At 45.8% G+C, this 13775-nt stretch overlaps 1 protein-coding gene across 4 annotated transcripts in view; it reads right to left on the bottom strand.

Annotated features, from left to right (window-relative positions):
• The window catches only part of ano1a (anoctamin 1, calcium activated chloride channel a), a 55528-nt gene that overhangs the window by 6349 nt on the left and 35404 nt on the right, over positions 1 to 13775 (bottom strand). For 2 of the 4 annotated variants that reach the window (XM_040204075.2, XM_040204058.2), the window contains exons 12-22: positions 11513 to 11673; positions 10287 to 10372; positions 9817 to 9828; positions 6899 to 6970; positions 5529 to 5603; positions 4690 to 4891; positions 4140 to 4251; positions 3936 to 3993; positions 2862 to 2962; positions 2245 to 2375; positions 148 to 300 (exon numbers count right to left, since the gene is read on the bottom strand). In XM_040204075.2, the coding sequence (XP_040060009.2) occupies positions 148 to 300; positions 2245 to 2375; positions 2862 to 2962; positions 3936 to 3993; positions 4140 to 4251; positions 4690 to 4891; positions 5529 to 5603; positions 6899 to 6970; positions 9817 to 9828; positions 10287 to 10372; positions 11513 to 11673 (1163 nt within the window). The remainder of the gene's footprint in view (positions 1 to 147; positions 301 to 2244; positions 2376 to 2861; positions 2963 to 3935; positions 3994 to 4139; positions 4252 to 4689; positions 4892 to 5528; positions 5604 to 6898; positions 6971 to 9816; positions 9829 to 10286; positions 10373 to 11512; positions 11674 to 13775) is intronic. The other 2 variants (XM_078085281.1, XM_040204067.2) reach the window with 1 other exon arrangement.

Here is a 13775-nt window from a genome sequence, read left to right as displayed (position 1 = left end):
CCCACACACAGTGAGCGAAGTTTGCTCTGCATCTGCTCTCCTTGTCCGGCTCAGCGCTTGGATTTCTTCACCTTTTCGACGGCGGTGTATCTGAAAACGTCCAATGGAATAGACATTTCATTTCAGTCGGGGCTGACGGACACCCACCGATGTCTTTGGCTTTGGCTGCGATCGGCCTGCGCAGCTCCATGACAAACTTCTTGGCGTCCAGGCGAATCTCGATGATGTTATTGAGAAGAGCGAAGAGTGGCGCCAGAGGGAAGGACGCAACGAAGAGAGTCACCATCCCGAACTGGATGACTGGAGACACAGACGAGAAATCACATCAATAAAATAGAGAGAGGGATTTTAACTTTCCTGTTTTAATGAGCAACGCCAGTCGCGGCCTGGTGAGATCATGTTTTTGGCCGTTGGACTGTCGGTCTGTCCAATGGTCATCTCACATGACGCTGGAACCACCACATTCATTTGTGCTTATTACTGAATGTTGCAATGATGATGGTTGTCAGTTCTTGAGGAGCAGCGTCTCGCCATGTGCTAAACAACGAAGCTAATGCAATTAAACTCACGGGACGACCTACAATCTGCTATAAAGAAGCATAAAAAAAAAGTCAAGATGAAGCATTAAACCGTCGGTTTCAACTGCACCTAGCTGGTGCAGACTGCACATCCTGGAATAAAATCTGCTGTTTGAGACGGTCAATTGTGGTTTGCATTTATTCAATCAAACATCACAGCAGTGTTTTTTGCAGACACACCTGGTGGCTGCCACTGTCTATGGGTTCTTTCATCATAACCGACTCATTGCTCATTACACTTCCATTACTAATGTCAAAACATCGTCGAGTGCACTGGCGAAATAACACAAATATCAGGTCAACCAAAAACTCATTAGTTTAAAAGATGAATTAAATCAATATGCTTGTACACTACATATCACACAGGCACCACATAGTTTGTTACACATGACTGACCTCTGTGACATTTAATACCATCTATCAGCACTGAGCCGTTTGACAAGAAATCGGTTGCGTGCTGTGGCTCTGTTGGGAGGAGAGGTAGGAAGCAGCGTGGGGCAATTGTGAGACGCAGCAGTCGGATTTACACTGAACGATTTTATGCTCCGCTGGTAGCACTTGCTTTTACACAATAAACACGAAACAGAAAGAACAGAGTGCCGAGCTTGAAGTAGCTTTAATCATCTCTCTCAGTTGTATCGTCATGAGCTTCTACCAGGCTCTCTATCATCTCCTTCCTTCAAGGGATGAAATGCTCAACAATATAGATCCAAAAAGGGCAATTACACATCCCCAACAGCCACGAGACGCCACCGGCCAAATTAAAAGCTGTAATCTGCTCAACTTCTATTAACGCACGCGTCCACAGGCTCGTACAGAAGTCTCCACTGCACATGAAGCTTGACCTATCCAAGGTTAGCACGTCACTCATTGATCAATAGACTGTGTGCTGGGAAATTAGATTAGACTTTTTCATTAAATCCGGGGTTAACCACAGTGTACTTCAACGTGGACAGATGAAGCAGGAGCAAAGACACAGGAGACCCTGAGTGCGTTTCATGTGACTTGGTGCATAGACGGTGATTATTAAAGCGGTTTTCTGTAAGTTTTCGCGGCCAAGGCTGTTCAAAAAGGCTGATATTCACTCAGGCTCTACTCTGAGGAAGGGTAGAAGACATACATCACTTCGAAGAAGACGAGGTTGATTTGCTGTGAGCAAAACATCAGAGCAGCAATAAGAGGACAACACTACAAACCTTGCGTAAAGCCAGTCGGTCATACAAGGGTTAAGGTGTGACAGGTTCTGGCATTCTCCTAAATTTCCATCTCCAATTAAACCCTTTACTGGATTCTACATGAAATCAATTGAATTTAATTGGCTTCTCGGTAGAACGCCCACGGTCGGTTGTGGATGAAACCAATGACAGATCTTACTCCGAGGGTTTGAGATGAAACCCTTGGAATAAAAAAAGGGTTCTTGGTACAAATGAGGGGTGGACAGGGTTCCTATTAGTAATCTTAGAAGGTTCTGAATAGATGGTCTCTGTAGAACCTCTCACAGGTAGGAATCTTGATAAAGGTTCTACCAGGAACAAAAGCCAAAGAACACTATATGGTTCTGTATGGTTCCCACATGTTTTAGCACCTTTGTCTTTTCAACTGTACAGGCGAAAATCCAAAATGAAATTAAAAACCGTGACTTGTATGTGTGGGGGTCTTGACTCACTCATCTCCATGTACTCGGGGCTGAGGCCAGTGAAGGGACCCAGCATGTGGTCTTTCTCGTGGCGCTGCAGCGTTTTGTTCACCTCTTCCTCCAAGTCAGACTTCCTCCTCCGGAGCAGTTTTTTTAGCTTCCTGTGTGGAAGCAAATCATATAAATCCCATTAAAAGTCAGAGGTGTTTCTGTCGTTCAGCCCAAGCTGATGGCAATGTGGTGGACAAAATAATAGAAACACCCCTCCCTTAAACAAAATAGTGAAATTAATTTGTACAACCTTTTTTATGAAATCAATTTGTGGGACTTCAGGGGGATATGTTTGATATTCTTCTTAGCGGGACATGCCGACTGAGGGAGGTGGCAGCAAAGAGTGGAAACCAAAGCAAAGGCAGAGAAAATGTCTGCAGCAGGGGGTTGTTCCAGTTCCCAGGTAAGTGTGTCTGAATAGCAGACGGGCTTTCCAATGAATCATCGGCGGCGCATGTATAAATGAGTAGGTGTCCATAATTCGATCTGTGACTCGCTGAACCCACGTACTGTTGTGTGTCAGCGTCATGGGGGTGGGGAAAGGGGGGGGGGGTGGGTGTACGTCGGAGCATGTTGCGTGTGCGCTCTTCACTCACGGTATGCCGATCTCAAACAGGTTGTTCTGGATGAGCTGCTTGCCCAGCATGGTGATGCACAACTGGATGCACAGCTCCATGAGGCAGCCTGCGTGGGCGCACTGCAGGGAAAGGACGTGAACATCTGTCAGAGAGTGAAGTCGAACATGAGGCAGTCGACTGCGGAGGGAGGGAGGGAGTTCTGAGAGTTGACAGTGCGTAAAGTAAGCAAGCAAGACAAAATAGATCAAAATTGCTGCTAGAACACCTTCTTTTCAGACCACATGATGTTGATCATCACATTTCATCAAGTTTCATAAATGCATCTGCGACGGTTCTGATGATATTGCGGTGAAACAATTCACAGAGAGACGTATGAAGACTAAAGTACTCGAGTCTGCCTCAGTGGTACAGTAGTTACTCCACATTCTGATAACATGACACGCATACTCACAAGGTGAAAACAATACCGGCTCTGCCTGGTTAGCTGTTAACTCATCCGACATTCAGTCAGGGAGCGGCTTCATGGGTCTCGGGCGGATCAGGAAGCTATCTGATCGCTTAAAAGCTAAGTGTAAATGCATCCAAGAAGCATTCAAGGCAGATTGAAATTTGATTGTCCGAGCCGCCTCTGGAGGAAGTTATCCACTCGCCGTCAAATGTTCTTAATACACCAACGGCCAGAGCTCCACTGAAACCGACCTTTCTCCCTCTATCTTATTAAAGTCGTTATTTCTACCAATACATCTGATCAGCTCAACCCTGAATGATCTGCGTGGGTGAGGTTAGGGTTGTACTGAGTACGTATTAAAGCTTGATCTACGTTCTTACTCTGAGCCAAAGAGCTCTGGGGGACATGATCCTTCATTGCCAAGAACACAAAATGTTGTTTATTTTCATTCAATTCCACAAGCACAGTCTGCCACGAATACGCACCAGAGCACAAGTGCGGATTGCTCCCCTGCTGAAACCAGTGCCCTACTAATGCACGATTTCCTCCTAGTGGAGCGACATCTAAAGTGTATAATAAAGTCAATGCCTTCAACAGGAACCAAAAAAAAGACACAAAATAAGTGTGTGTTCAGTGTTAATTACCTCTTCCATTCTGTACGAGCCGACCACGTACAGGTAGCTTCCGGGCCGCCCAACAAGCCTGTGAAACAAACACGACCATTACATGTTACACTTGAGAGGAAAGCCGCTGGCATACGGCAGTGGTTTTGGTCAAAAGTGTAGCAGACAATTGTTCAACACAGAAATTCACAAATAAACAAGAGCAGTGAGAAGTCCTGGTATTACCTGCCCCTGAAGAAGGCCAGATAGACGATGGGCGTGAACGCATTGACAAACTTCAGCACAAAGGTTTTGAAGATGAGGCGCTCTTCGTAGTTCTTGTCCGTCTTTGGAACCTCTGAAAAGGAGACAACATTTGCCTTCAACAGCTCAATGCATTCAGGGGGCTTTAGGTGTTATTATAAAACCCCGTCGGCACTCTCGCTAAACCACGTCATTGGCGGTGTTTACTTTGCAAGATGTCTGGTTGTAATGTCCTCCATTAATTCTATTATTTTTGCCACAACAAATTGTAAAACAATAAGCTTCTCATTTTCCCTCATTAGAAAAACTTCTTTAAATATATAAATCATTTTAATTTCTAGCTTCAAACATTGTCGCTGGGAGGACTTTTCAGTTTGCGTTCAACACACATACTGTGTGTCTAAGTCAAAATCCTGCTCATACAGACCGCGATTTGCACCGCGGAGCTTTGAGCTTTAAGCTTGTGCTACTCAGGAACAGACGCGTGGATCAATCTTGCCTTTCAGGGGTCAACAATGGAAATGGGACTGACCCAGTGTGGTGAGCCAGCGGGCGATGGCCCCGTAGATTTCATCCATGATGATGATGATGATGAGGTTGATGATGGCGGCGGTGGTCTTGACAGTGGCCCGGATGTTGGACCGCGCTACAGTAGAGGTGCTCATGTGCAGTGCCGCCTTGATGCTGATCCTGTACAGGATGACCCCGAAGACTATTGCAAACGTCACGAGGATCTAAAAGTGTAAAGTAAGTAAGTAAAATTTATTTGTACAGTGCTTTAAAATGTGAATAGACATTAAAACAGCCAATATAAAATACAAATTATCAAAAGAGTAAAACGCGTAGGCTACCCAAACGCCAGCCTGAACAAATGAGTCTTCACTTAAAACAGTCCACATTCTCAGCAAACCTAATGCTGGTTGGTGGAGTCTGGGTGCCATAGCTTCAAAGGCTCTGTCCCCACATGTCTTCAGACGCGTGCGTGGCGTGGATAACAGATTTTGATTGACAGACCTGAGAGACCGGGATGGGGTATGTAAGGGAATTATGTTGGCAAGATAGTCAGGGGCCTGACCATGTGGAGGAGGAGAAGATCGCCAACGTGACAATGTGTGGACGCCAGGAAGATGCCGCTTAGGTGTCGGCCCCAGAAAACCCAGGCTGGGTCAGTTATGGACCCTTTTGTTACACTGTGTGGGCTTTGGGTTGGAAAATGCTCTCACATCATTTCAAAGCACAAATCCTTAAAGCTACGTCAAAGTTTCTCCTTTGATAACTGAAAGAAAACCTGAGAACTAGAGCCCAACTGTGCACTAAAGTGTACTGCTTCACAAAAGAAAGGCGAGGAGACGCGACGCCGCGGAGACTCACCATGAAGCCCATCATCACCACGGTAGTCAGGTAAGCTGGCATTCGGTCCGTACAGGTCAGCTTCACCTTCTCGCCCTGAACAGACACACACAACTTTGTCAAGAACATGAACACATGAAGAATATCTCAAACGCAAACCGCACTGTCAGTTGTTTAGTCGTGTGTCACGTGTCTTTGTCAGCAGCCGCTCCTAATGCCGTAGGTCACACACACACACACACACACACACACACACACACACACACACACACACACACACACGGCGGTAGTGATGCACAGTTAAATGCACCTTGAGCCATCATGTCACATCCAAGCATCCTGGGAACTGGGTCAGAAAGCTGAGAGGCGTGTGTGTGTGTGTGTGTGTGTGTGTGTGCGTGTGTGTGTGTGCTTGCTGAGATGTAAGATGTGACCTTGTCACTAGACAGAAGTCAAAAGGATGATAATCCATTTAGACATGCTCCCGTTAAATGTGTCAGTTGTGGTTATTTGTGTTCAACGTACAAAGATGTTTCATCTACGTGTTGTATACGTTCAAATTTTCAATTTTTCTATCGTAAGGATTCCGATTTTCATTGTTAGTCTGGCAATAATTTAATTTGTCATTAATCTAAATAAACGGATATCATCTTGTGCATGCAACTACAACTGTTCTCTCGCCTTAAGTTACCAGAATGCAGCAGCTTGACTGGTTATTAACATTCTTAAATTCTCCCACACTCCTCAACTCCTCCGCTCTCTTCACTGGCTACCAGTGGCCGCCCGCGTCCACTTCAAAACATTAGTGCTCACGTACTGTGCTGTGAATGGATCGGGTCCAGTCTGCCACCAGGACATGGTCAAACCCTACATCCCGACCCCCAGGCTGCTCTTGTAAATCTCTTAAGCCTCTCCAGTTGATGCAGAATGCTGCAGCACGTGTATTAACAAAGGATCATATCACTCCTGTATTAACTTCTCTGCACTGGCTCCCTGTTAAATCAAGAATAGATTTTAAGGTACTTCTCCTCCCCTACAAGGCACTTGTTGGTGAGGCACCGTCGTATCTTAAAGAGCTTGTAACACCTTATTGCCCTACAAGACAGCTGCGCTCCATAGATGCTGGGTTACTTGTTGTTCCTATGGTTTTAAAAAGTAGGTAGTATTTAACATAACGCTTAAAACTTTCCTCGTTGATACCGGCGTTAAAGTGTGATCACACTTGCATTCTCTCTGCTGACCATTAGGGGGCGATTCCACTGGTCGTGGTCTATGTCTATGAGGAAAGGAAGCTACTTCTCACTGCCCTGATCAGCGGATCTCTAAAAGATAAGCACTGTTGTTTTATTCCCATTTCTCTGACTGTGGAGTAACGCTGTCATCGCTTTTACCTTCGGAGTGGAATTGTCCTGTCTCATTGTCTTTTTCATAACCCGGAACTCGTACTCCGCTCGGTTGTGATCCTGGAAATAAAAATATCAGTTTGGATGTTACAATTACAATTAGGCAATACCCGATATGTTATACAAAATGTTAAGTGTTATTCCAGAATCAGCAGCCTGTTTGCGTGAAGGTTTTGCCAAACGGCGTGTTTAAGCTTGAGTAAAGCATCATGTGCAAGAAAAGGTAAAAAAAAATGCATCAACCCAGTTTGCATGAAGCCAAGAGGCATGAGGGGGAAAATATCACTGAAAGATAAGAAGTTCAGGAGTTAGATGGTCACTTTTAGCCCGATGTTCCACAAGTCAAGCTGACGTGTAGAAAGACGGATAAAGTGAAGACGGAGACAAAAAGACCCAAACAAAAAAACTAAGACTTCAGGATGTGGGCTATTCAATGATTGCTCTCATTTCATATTCAAACGCAATAATAATATTTCTGTGCTTACTGGTACTGGCTGCTTTGCCTCAATGTAATGAGCTGTAAACCCAACATGGACATTTTAGCACCTTGAGTTGACACAGGAGGAGATTGAAGTCCATATGCAACGGCCCTAAACCTGCATTCTCCTTAATGGCCATCAGGGGGCGCTTCTTCACGTTGCAAAGTCAGATTGTATGGAAGTCTATGAGGAAACGACTTGTCATTTGATTTTATTACCTCATAAACCTTCTAAATATGAGGCTTTTGTATACAAAGTCATTTTAGTTCAGATTGTAAACTCCAAAAGGCTACTCATTTAACACGTGATTCAACCTCTTATAAGGCACAATTTAGAACCAGCGCTCTTGCAGCATTGATCTTTTGGTCTCGTTAGAGGAAAAACATTGAGGCATATGAGAAATTTGTTTGACAAATCACTGTCTTTCCAGCTAATATGTCCACGTGGGCCCAATACAAAGTCAACAATATCGGAAACGTCAACTCTCCAGGAGCAAAACTCATCATACCGGCTATATCCATTATAAAAAAGAATGTGAATGTTAAAATGTAGTGTCCACATGTTCTAGTATGTTATTCACTTTGGCTCAATAAACTGTCAACTGCGCTGCCATCAACGCAGTGTTGAGCGGCCACAGGGAAGACCAGCGTTAGAACAAAGAAGAAGAAAACAACTACAGACCGGTCTCTCTTCTTCCCTTCTTGTCCAAAACCCTTGAACGTGCTATCTTTAATCAACTCTCCTCTTATCTCCACTGTAACAACCTCCTTGACCCCCACCAGTCAGGTTTCAAGGCAGGCCACTCTACAGAGACTGCTCTCCTTGCTGTCTCTGAGCAACTCCACACTGCTAGAGCCGCCTCTCTCTCCTCTGTCCTCATCCTTCTGGACCTCTCTGCTGCATTTGACACGGTCAACCACCAGATCCTTATTTCCTCCCTTCAAGAACTCGGTGTCACAGGCTCTGCTCTCTCCCTTCTCTCGTCCTACCTTGATGGCCGCACCTACCGGGTAACCTGGCGAGGATCTGTGTCGGAACCGTGTCCTCTTACTACTGGAGTTCCTCAGGGTTCCGTGCTGGGTCCCCTCCTGTTTTCGCTTTACACCAACTCTCTTGGCGCTGTCATTCGCTCGCATGGCTTCTCTTACCACAGCTATGCCGATGACACCCAACTAATTCTCTCCTTCCCTCGCTCGGACACCCAGGTGGCGGCTCGGATCTCTGCCTGTCTAACTGACATCTCTCAGTGGATGTCCGCCCACCATCTGAAAATCAACCCCGACAAGACTGAACTACTTCTCTTTCCCGGAAAAGATTCGCTTACCCAGGACCTGACAGTCAACTTTGGAAACTCTGTGCTAACGCCCACTTCGACTGCTAAGAACCTCGGCGTCACACTCGACAACCAACTCTCCCTGACTCCCAACATCACTGCGACAACGCGATCCTGTAGATACACGCTCTACAACATCAGGAGAATACGTCCCCTTCTCACTCAGAAGGCAGCGCAGGTACTGATTCAGGCTCTTGTCATCTCCCGCCTGGACTACTGCAACTCCCTCCTGGCAGGTCTCCCTGCCACCGCCATTCGACCTCTGCAGCTCATTCAGAATGCAGCAGCTCGACTGGTCTTCAACCTTCCGAAATTCTCCCACACTACTCCACTCCCCCGCTCTCTTCACTGGCTACCGGTGGCCGCCCGCATCCAGTTCAAAACACTGGTGCTCACGTACCATGCTGTGAATGGATCGGGTCCAGCTTACATCCAGGACATGGTCAAACCCTACATCCCACCCCGCACTCTCCGCTCTGCATCTGCAAAACTACTCGTCCCTCCCTCACTGAGAGCAAAACACTCGACTAGGTCTCGACTCTTCGCTGTCCTTGCGCCGAAATGGTGGAACGCGCTCTCTGAAGACATCAGGACCGCAGAGAGCCTTCACATCTTCCGCCGCAAACTAAAGACACACCTCTTCAGACTCTACCTCGACTAAAGACTAACAAATTGCAGCACTTAAATTGTACTTGTGACGTCACTCATCTATAGCAAATTGTAAATTCGCTTATTTGAGGAAATTGCACTTTCTTGTTTCTTGTTCTCCTGAGTTTGTACCCTATGGTTGAATGCACTTATTGTACGTCGCTTTGGATAAAAGCGTCAGCTAAATGACATGTAATGTAATGTAATGTAATGTAATGTAATGTAACAAACCTCAGAGACCAAGAAAGAATCTAAAGAAAGGGGGGAAAAAGGCGACGTGAGACGGCAGCAAAGGGATTAAAGGGGCCGTCAGGTAGAAAGACCCTAGGCAGCTGGACGTGGAACAAAAGGTCAGTGTTATCGACCGTAGAACCAACCTCAAACTGCCAGGCAAAAAAAGGAGAGATGGTGAATTAAAGCAAATATAAAACAAGTCGGATCCAAACCTTATGCTCCTCCTGTGAAACACACCACAGAGAGAGAACACACAACACAAAGAAGTCAGTCGGGGGCTGTCTCTGAAGGTTAAAACACTCCATCGCTGGCAGGCAAAACAGAACACAATGGAGGTGGGGGATTGTTCTCTTGCATCGTGATTTAAAGAAGCCGGCCCGAGGCAGTGATGTCTGAGTGGGACCGTGTTTGCTGAGGGCTGACTCACTGCAGAGCGCAGACGAGGTGCGTTCCCACGCTGACCTCCATGTCGCCCTCAATGCTCTGGAACTTTTCGGGTAAGTGCATTGAGGAGCGTCTGCACTCTCTCACGGCGTTAATGAACGCCATGGTAGCGATGTGGGCGTTGAAGAGACTATTCGGTTTGCCAAACGCCGTGCAGAATGTGCTGCGGCGTTGGTCCCGATTCAGCTCGGCCCCACCTGGATGCAAACCTTTTCAATGTGTGAATGGCGTCACTCACCTCTTCCTCCTCTCCGAAGCCCGTCAGGTCCCAGATGTAGTTGAGTCGCATCTGGCGCCGCTTCCAGTGCTCCATGAAAAGAACGGCTGCGGAAGCGAGCAGACACAGCAAACTGAACGCGTTACCCCGCGTGACCATGAATATAGAATATATCTTTCAAATTGTCAGTCTTTCTGCACTCGTGGTGCCAGTTATGTACAAATATGGTGAACAGGTGTGAATTCATGAAGCTCCTTTACAGCGCTTCACAGCTAATGGATTCAAACCATACGAGAGAGCCAGGGGGTGGGGGCAATTTATGAGAAAACAACGGCTTAATCTTAAAGTGCCAAATAAACAAAGGTTTGAATAAACGTTCTTCACACCCTTAGTACAGATGTGCAACATTGCAACACTGCAGCCATTGCCTCTAATCTTACCATACGACTTTAATTGTATTGTTTTGCAATGACAACAATCCCACATTGTTTGAGCAGTGCATGATTCAATCTCCCAATACTTTGCTACTGTAGTCACTGGCTTCCAGCTCGGAAATCTAATTGGAATGGATATGGAAATCTAATTTCTCTTTATATCCATGAAAAAAAGCTCAAAGGCTTTGAATCAAGCCCTCTGTTAGTGGACAACTCGCTGTCTGTTTGGGTCTTTTTCATTGGATGATTTGACAAACAAGGCAACAGTCTGCAGCATGCAGGGATTTTTGTTTTGTACTCGTGCTGCTACCGTTGTGATTTCTAAAAACTACATCGAGCTTGATGGAATTGTCCATCGTTGGGTCCGCGGCATGTTAGTCCAGATGGCCGGCATGCTGGGACTCGGTCAGACACCGGCTTCATCCAAACACACAACACCTCCCCTGGTCTGCAGCCCTGCTGCTGCTAACAGATGGCAGCGTGGCAAGACGCAAAGAAGAGGAGCGGCTCTGTACGTACCCAGCAATTACCTTTGGGCTTCCTATTCTACATTCCACGTGAGCCCTAAGCTGCAGTGTTTGTTCCGCCAAAAGCTGTGTTTAAAGGATCTAATGGGCGTAATTTGACTCTGGATGCTGTTTGTATCATTGGATGATAATCCGGCCTCACACCAGGGGGTCTGGTGCCGAGCACATGACACGGCAATACAAATTCTCCTTAACGGATCTACGCCATTTTCTGTCCCAACCCCCTATTCCGTTGATCCAGCAACCATCCTACGGAATACTGGCAGAACATCTCTTCAGATCTCACCCCAGAGGGCCATGAAGATGGAGAAGAAGACGGTGGCCGGGTTGTCGAACAGGTGGCTGGCTCGCGCTGTGCCACACGCCGTCACCAGCTTCCAGTAGCTGCAGGCGCGGTCGCAGAGCGGACACATGGTGATGTTGTTCCTGGGGTCACAGATCTCCATACTGACGAGACAGGGACAGACGAAAAATAGGAATGATTGAAAGGGTCAGAGGGTCAGTGTATGCCTCTGTGTATGTGTGCATTTGCTTTGCATACCTCAACATTAATCCAACCCTAATTCCCAGGTATTGTGTAATGCAAACTCAAGGGGTTGTCATGTCTACCACAGTCCCGTGGTAAAAAACACACCGAAGCCTTCAATATTCCCACATTTAGGTGTTTGCTTAATTGGACTTCTTTGCGACACTTAAAAGAATTTTATTAAATTTACAAATCAAACTACTAATGCTTCATTTATTTTGACATAACGCGTTCCACCTGTAGAGTATTCAACATCTGTGTAACAATCCAATGAATGTCTTAGAAGGAGTTTGTTTTTAGGCTGAGTAGAATTCTTACACACACACACACACACACACATGCAACGCAACATGAATTTTGGTTAATAAGTCAATATGGTTCTAAACGTATCAAGAAATCCACCCATCCCTTTTAGTTGAGTGACCGGGTCATCTACTTTTCCCACTTCAACAGTAATGTCTTCCCCTCGTGTTTCCTGCTCAGCCACGGTGAATTCCAGCAGTGTTTCTAGCTTCTGGCAGTAGCTAAGATTTTTTTTTGGGGGGGGGGGGGTGACGCGAGGACACGAGTCCTTGCAGAAGAATAAATCGTTTGCATGAGTGGTTCTTTGAGGGAAGTAAACCCTCAGAGGGGCCATTTGAATGTTGCAATGATGTTTTGGAGGCAGCATGCACTACGGTTTGTTTTTCACTGCTGACACTGACCGAGAGGCGGGCCGTCCCACCCCCCAGGACAGGTTACCAGTCACTGACACACAGTGTGGGGACATAGAGAGACACATTCGCAGCTTACAGCCAGTTAACCCCCCTGCAGGTGTCTGCGCTGTGCGAGGAACACACCACTGGTATTTGGGGCAACATGGAAACATGCAAACGGCCTCAATATTCTTCTGTTGTTTCTTTTTTTCCTCCTGTTTAATATTATTTTGTAACTCAAAGACAATGTATATGTCACACTGTCTTCTAATTTGATGAACTGATGAAAGTAAATGACTCCTTGCAATGTGATGCAAAGATTGGACCTAGTACAGTACGTTTTTTGTAAAAGCTAACTATGGATTATGATGTAGAAAAGGCAGGTTTATGCCAACACATAAAATGACATATTATATACTGTGAATCTAGTACTGCACATTGATTTGCAGCAGTGCCCACTGTGGCATAACACATTTATATTAGCACAAAAACAAAGAAAACTGAAAAAGAGCTAGACTTTAACATGATACGAAATTAACAAAACAAGATATTAATGAATGTGGCCCCACATCAGCGAAATGAATGTATTCGGTTGTTCTCAGCGCAAACACGTGTCCACTGTGCGAGGCGTAGTGAGTAAGTTGCAGTTTAGTTACGGGTCATTATGAAGGTATTACTGCAGATGAATATCATCCCGTTGCCAAACACTACAGTGCCGTGTACACGAGTATGTGTCACAATAAACCGAAAGCTTTTTGCCAAGCGGTTTGAAGCAAGTCATCCTGTTTTCCATACGGATCAACTGGTTTCAACGATGATTATGAATGAATTAACAAGCCCACCCCTGTTTCACAGTAAAAGTGTTGTAACAATTTGTGCTGGGATAATGTTAAAGCAGCATTATGTTCATTTCGTATATATTGGTCCTGTTTAGAGTCAAATAAACCATAAAGCGGAGTAAAAACAACCCAGGTTGCCGCGGACATACAGGTGTGTCTCAGTCTCTCCTCCATCTTCTAAATATGGTGGCTTCTGTTCATTGTTTGCTATATGAACAACCTGGTGACGGCCTTAAACCAAGCTGCCGACGGCTAAAACGGCAGAAGTCAAGGCTTCAGAGCGGCAGTCCACAAAGTAATGGGTCACAATGACCTCGTCCGCCTTTTATAGACAGTCTGTGGAAACGGAACGTTTCAGACCTCAGTAATGAGGCAAATCAATATGAACTTAGTGTCAACTGAATTATGTCTGCTGATGACATGTAAGCGTCCATTTTCCCACAGAGCAGTGAGCAGAAGAAGTGGTAAAGCTTTGTAGAATTGTATTTG

The sequence above is a fragment of the Gasterosteus aculeatus genome, chromosome 12 (genome assembly GCF_964276395.1).
Source record: "Gasterosteus aculeatus chromosome 12, fGasAcu3.hap1.1, whole genome shotgun sequence".
Taxonomy (NCBI): domain Eukaryota; kingdom Metazoa; phylum Chordata; class Actinopteri; order Perciformes; family Gasterosteidae; genus Gasterosteus; species Gasterosteus aculeatus.
Note: the sequence above shows the minus strand (reverse complement) of the source record. Positions and strands in the feature narration are given on the sequence as shown.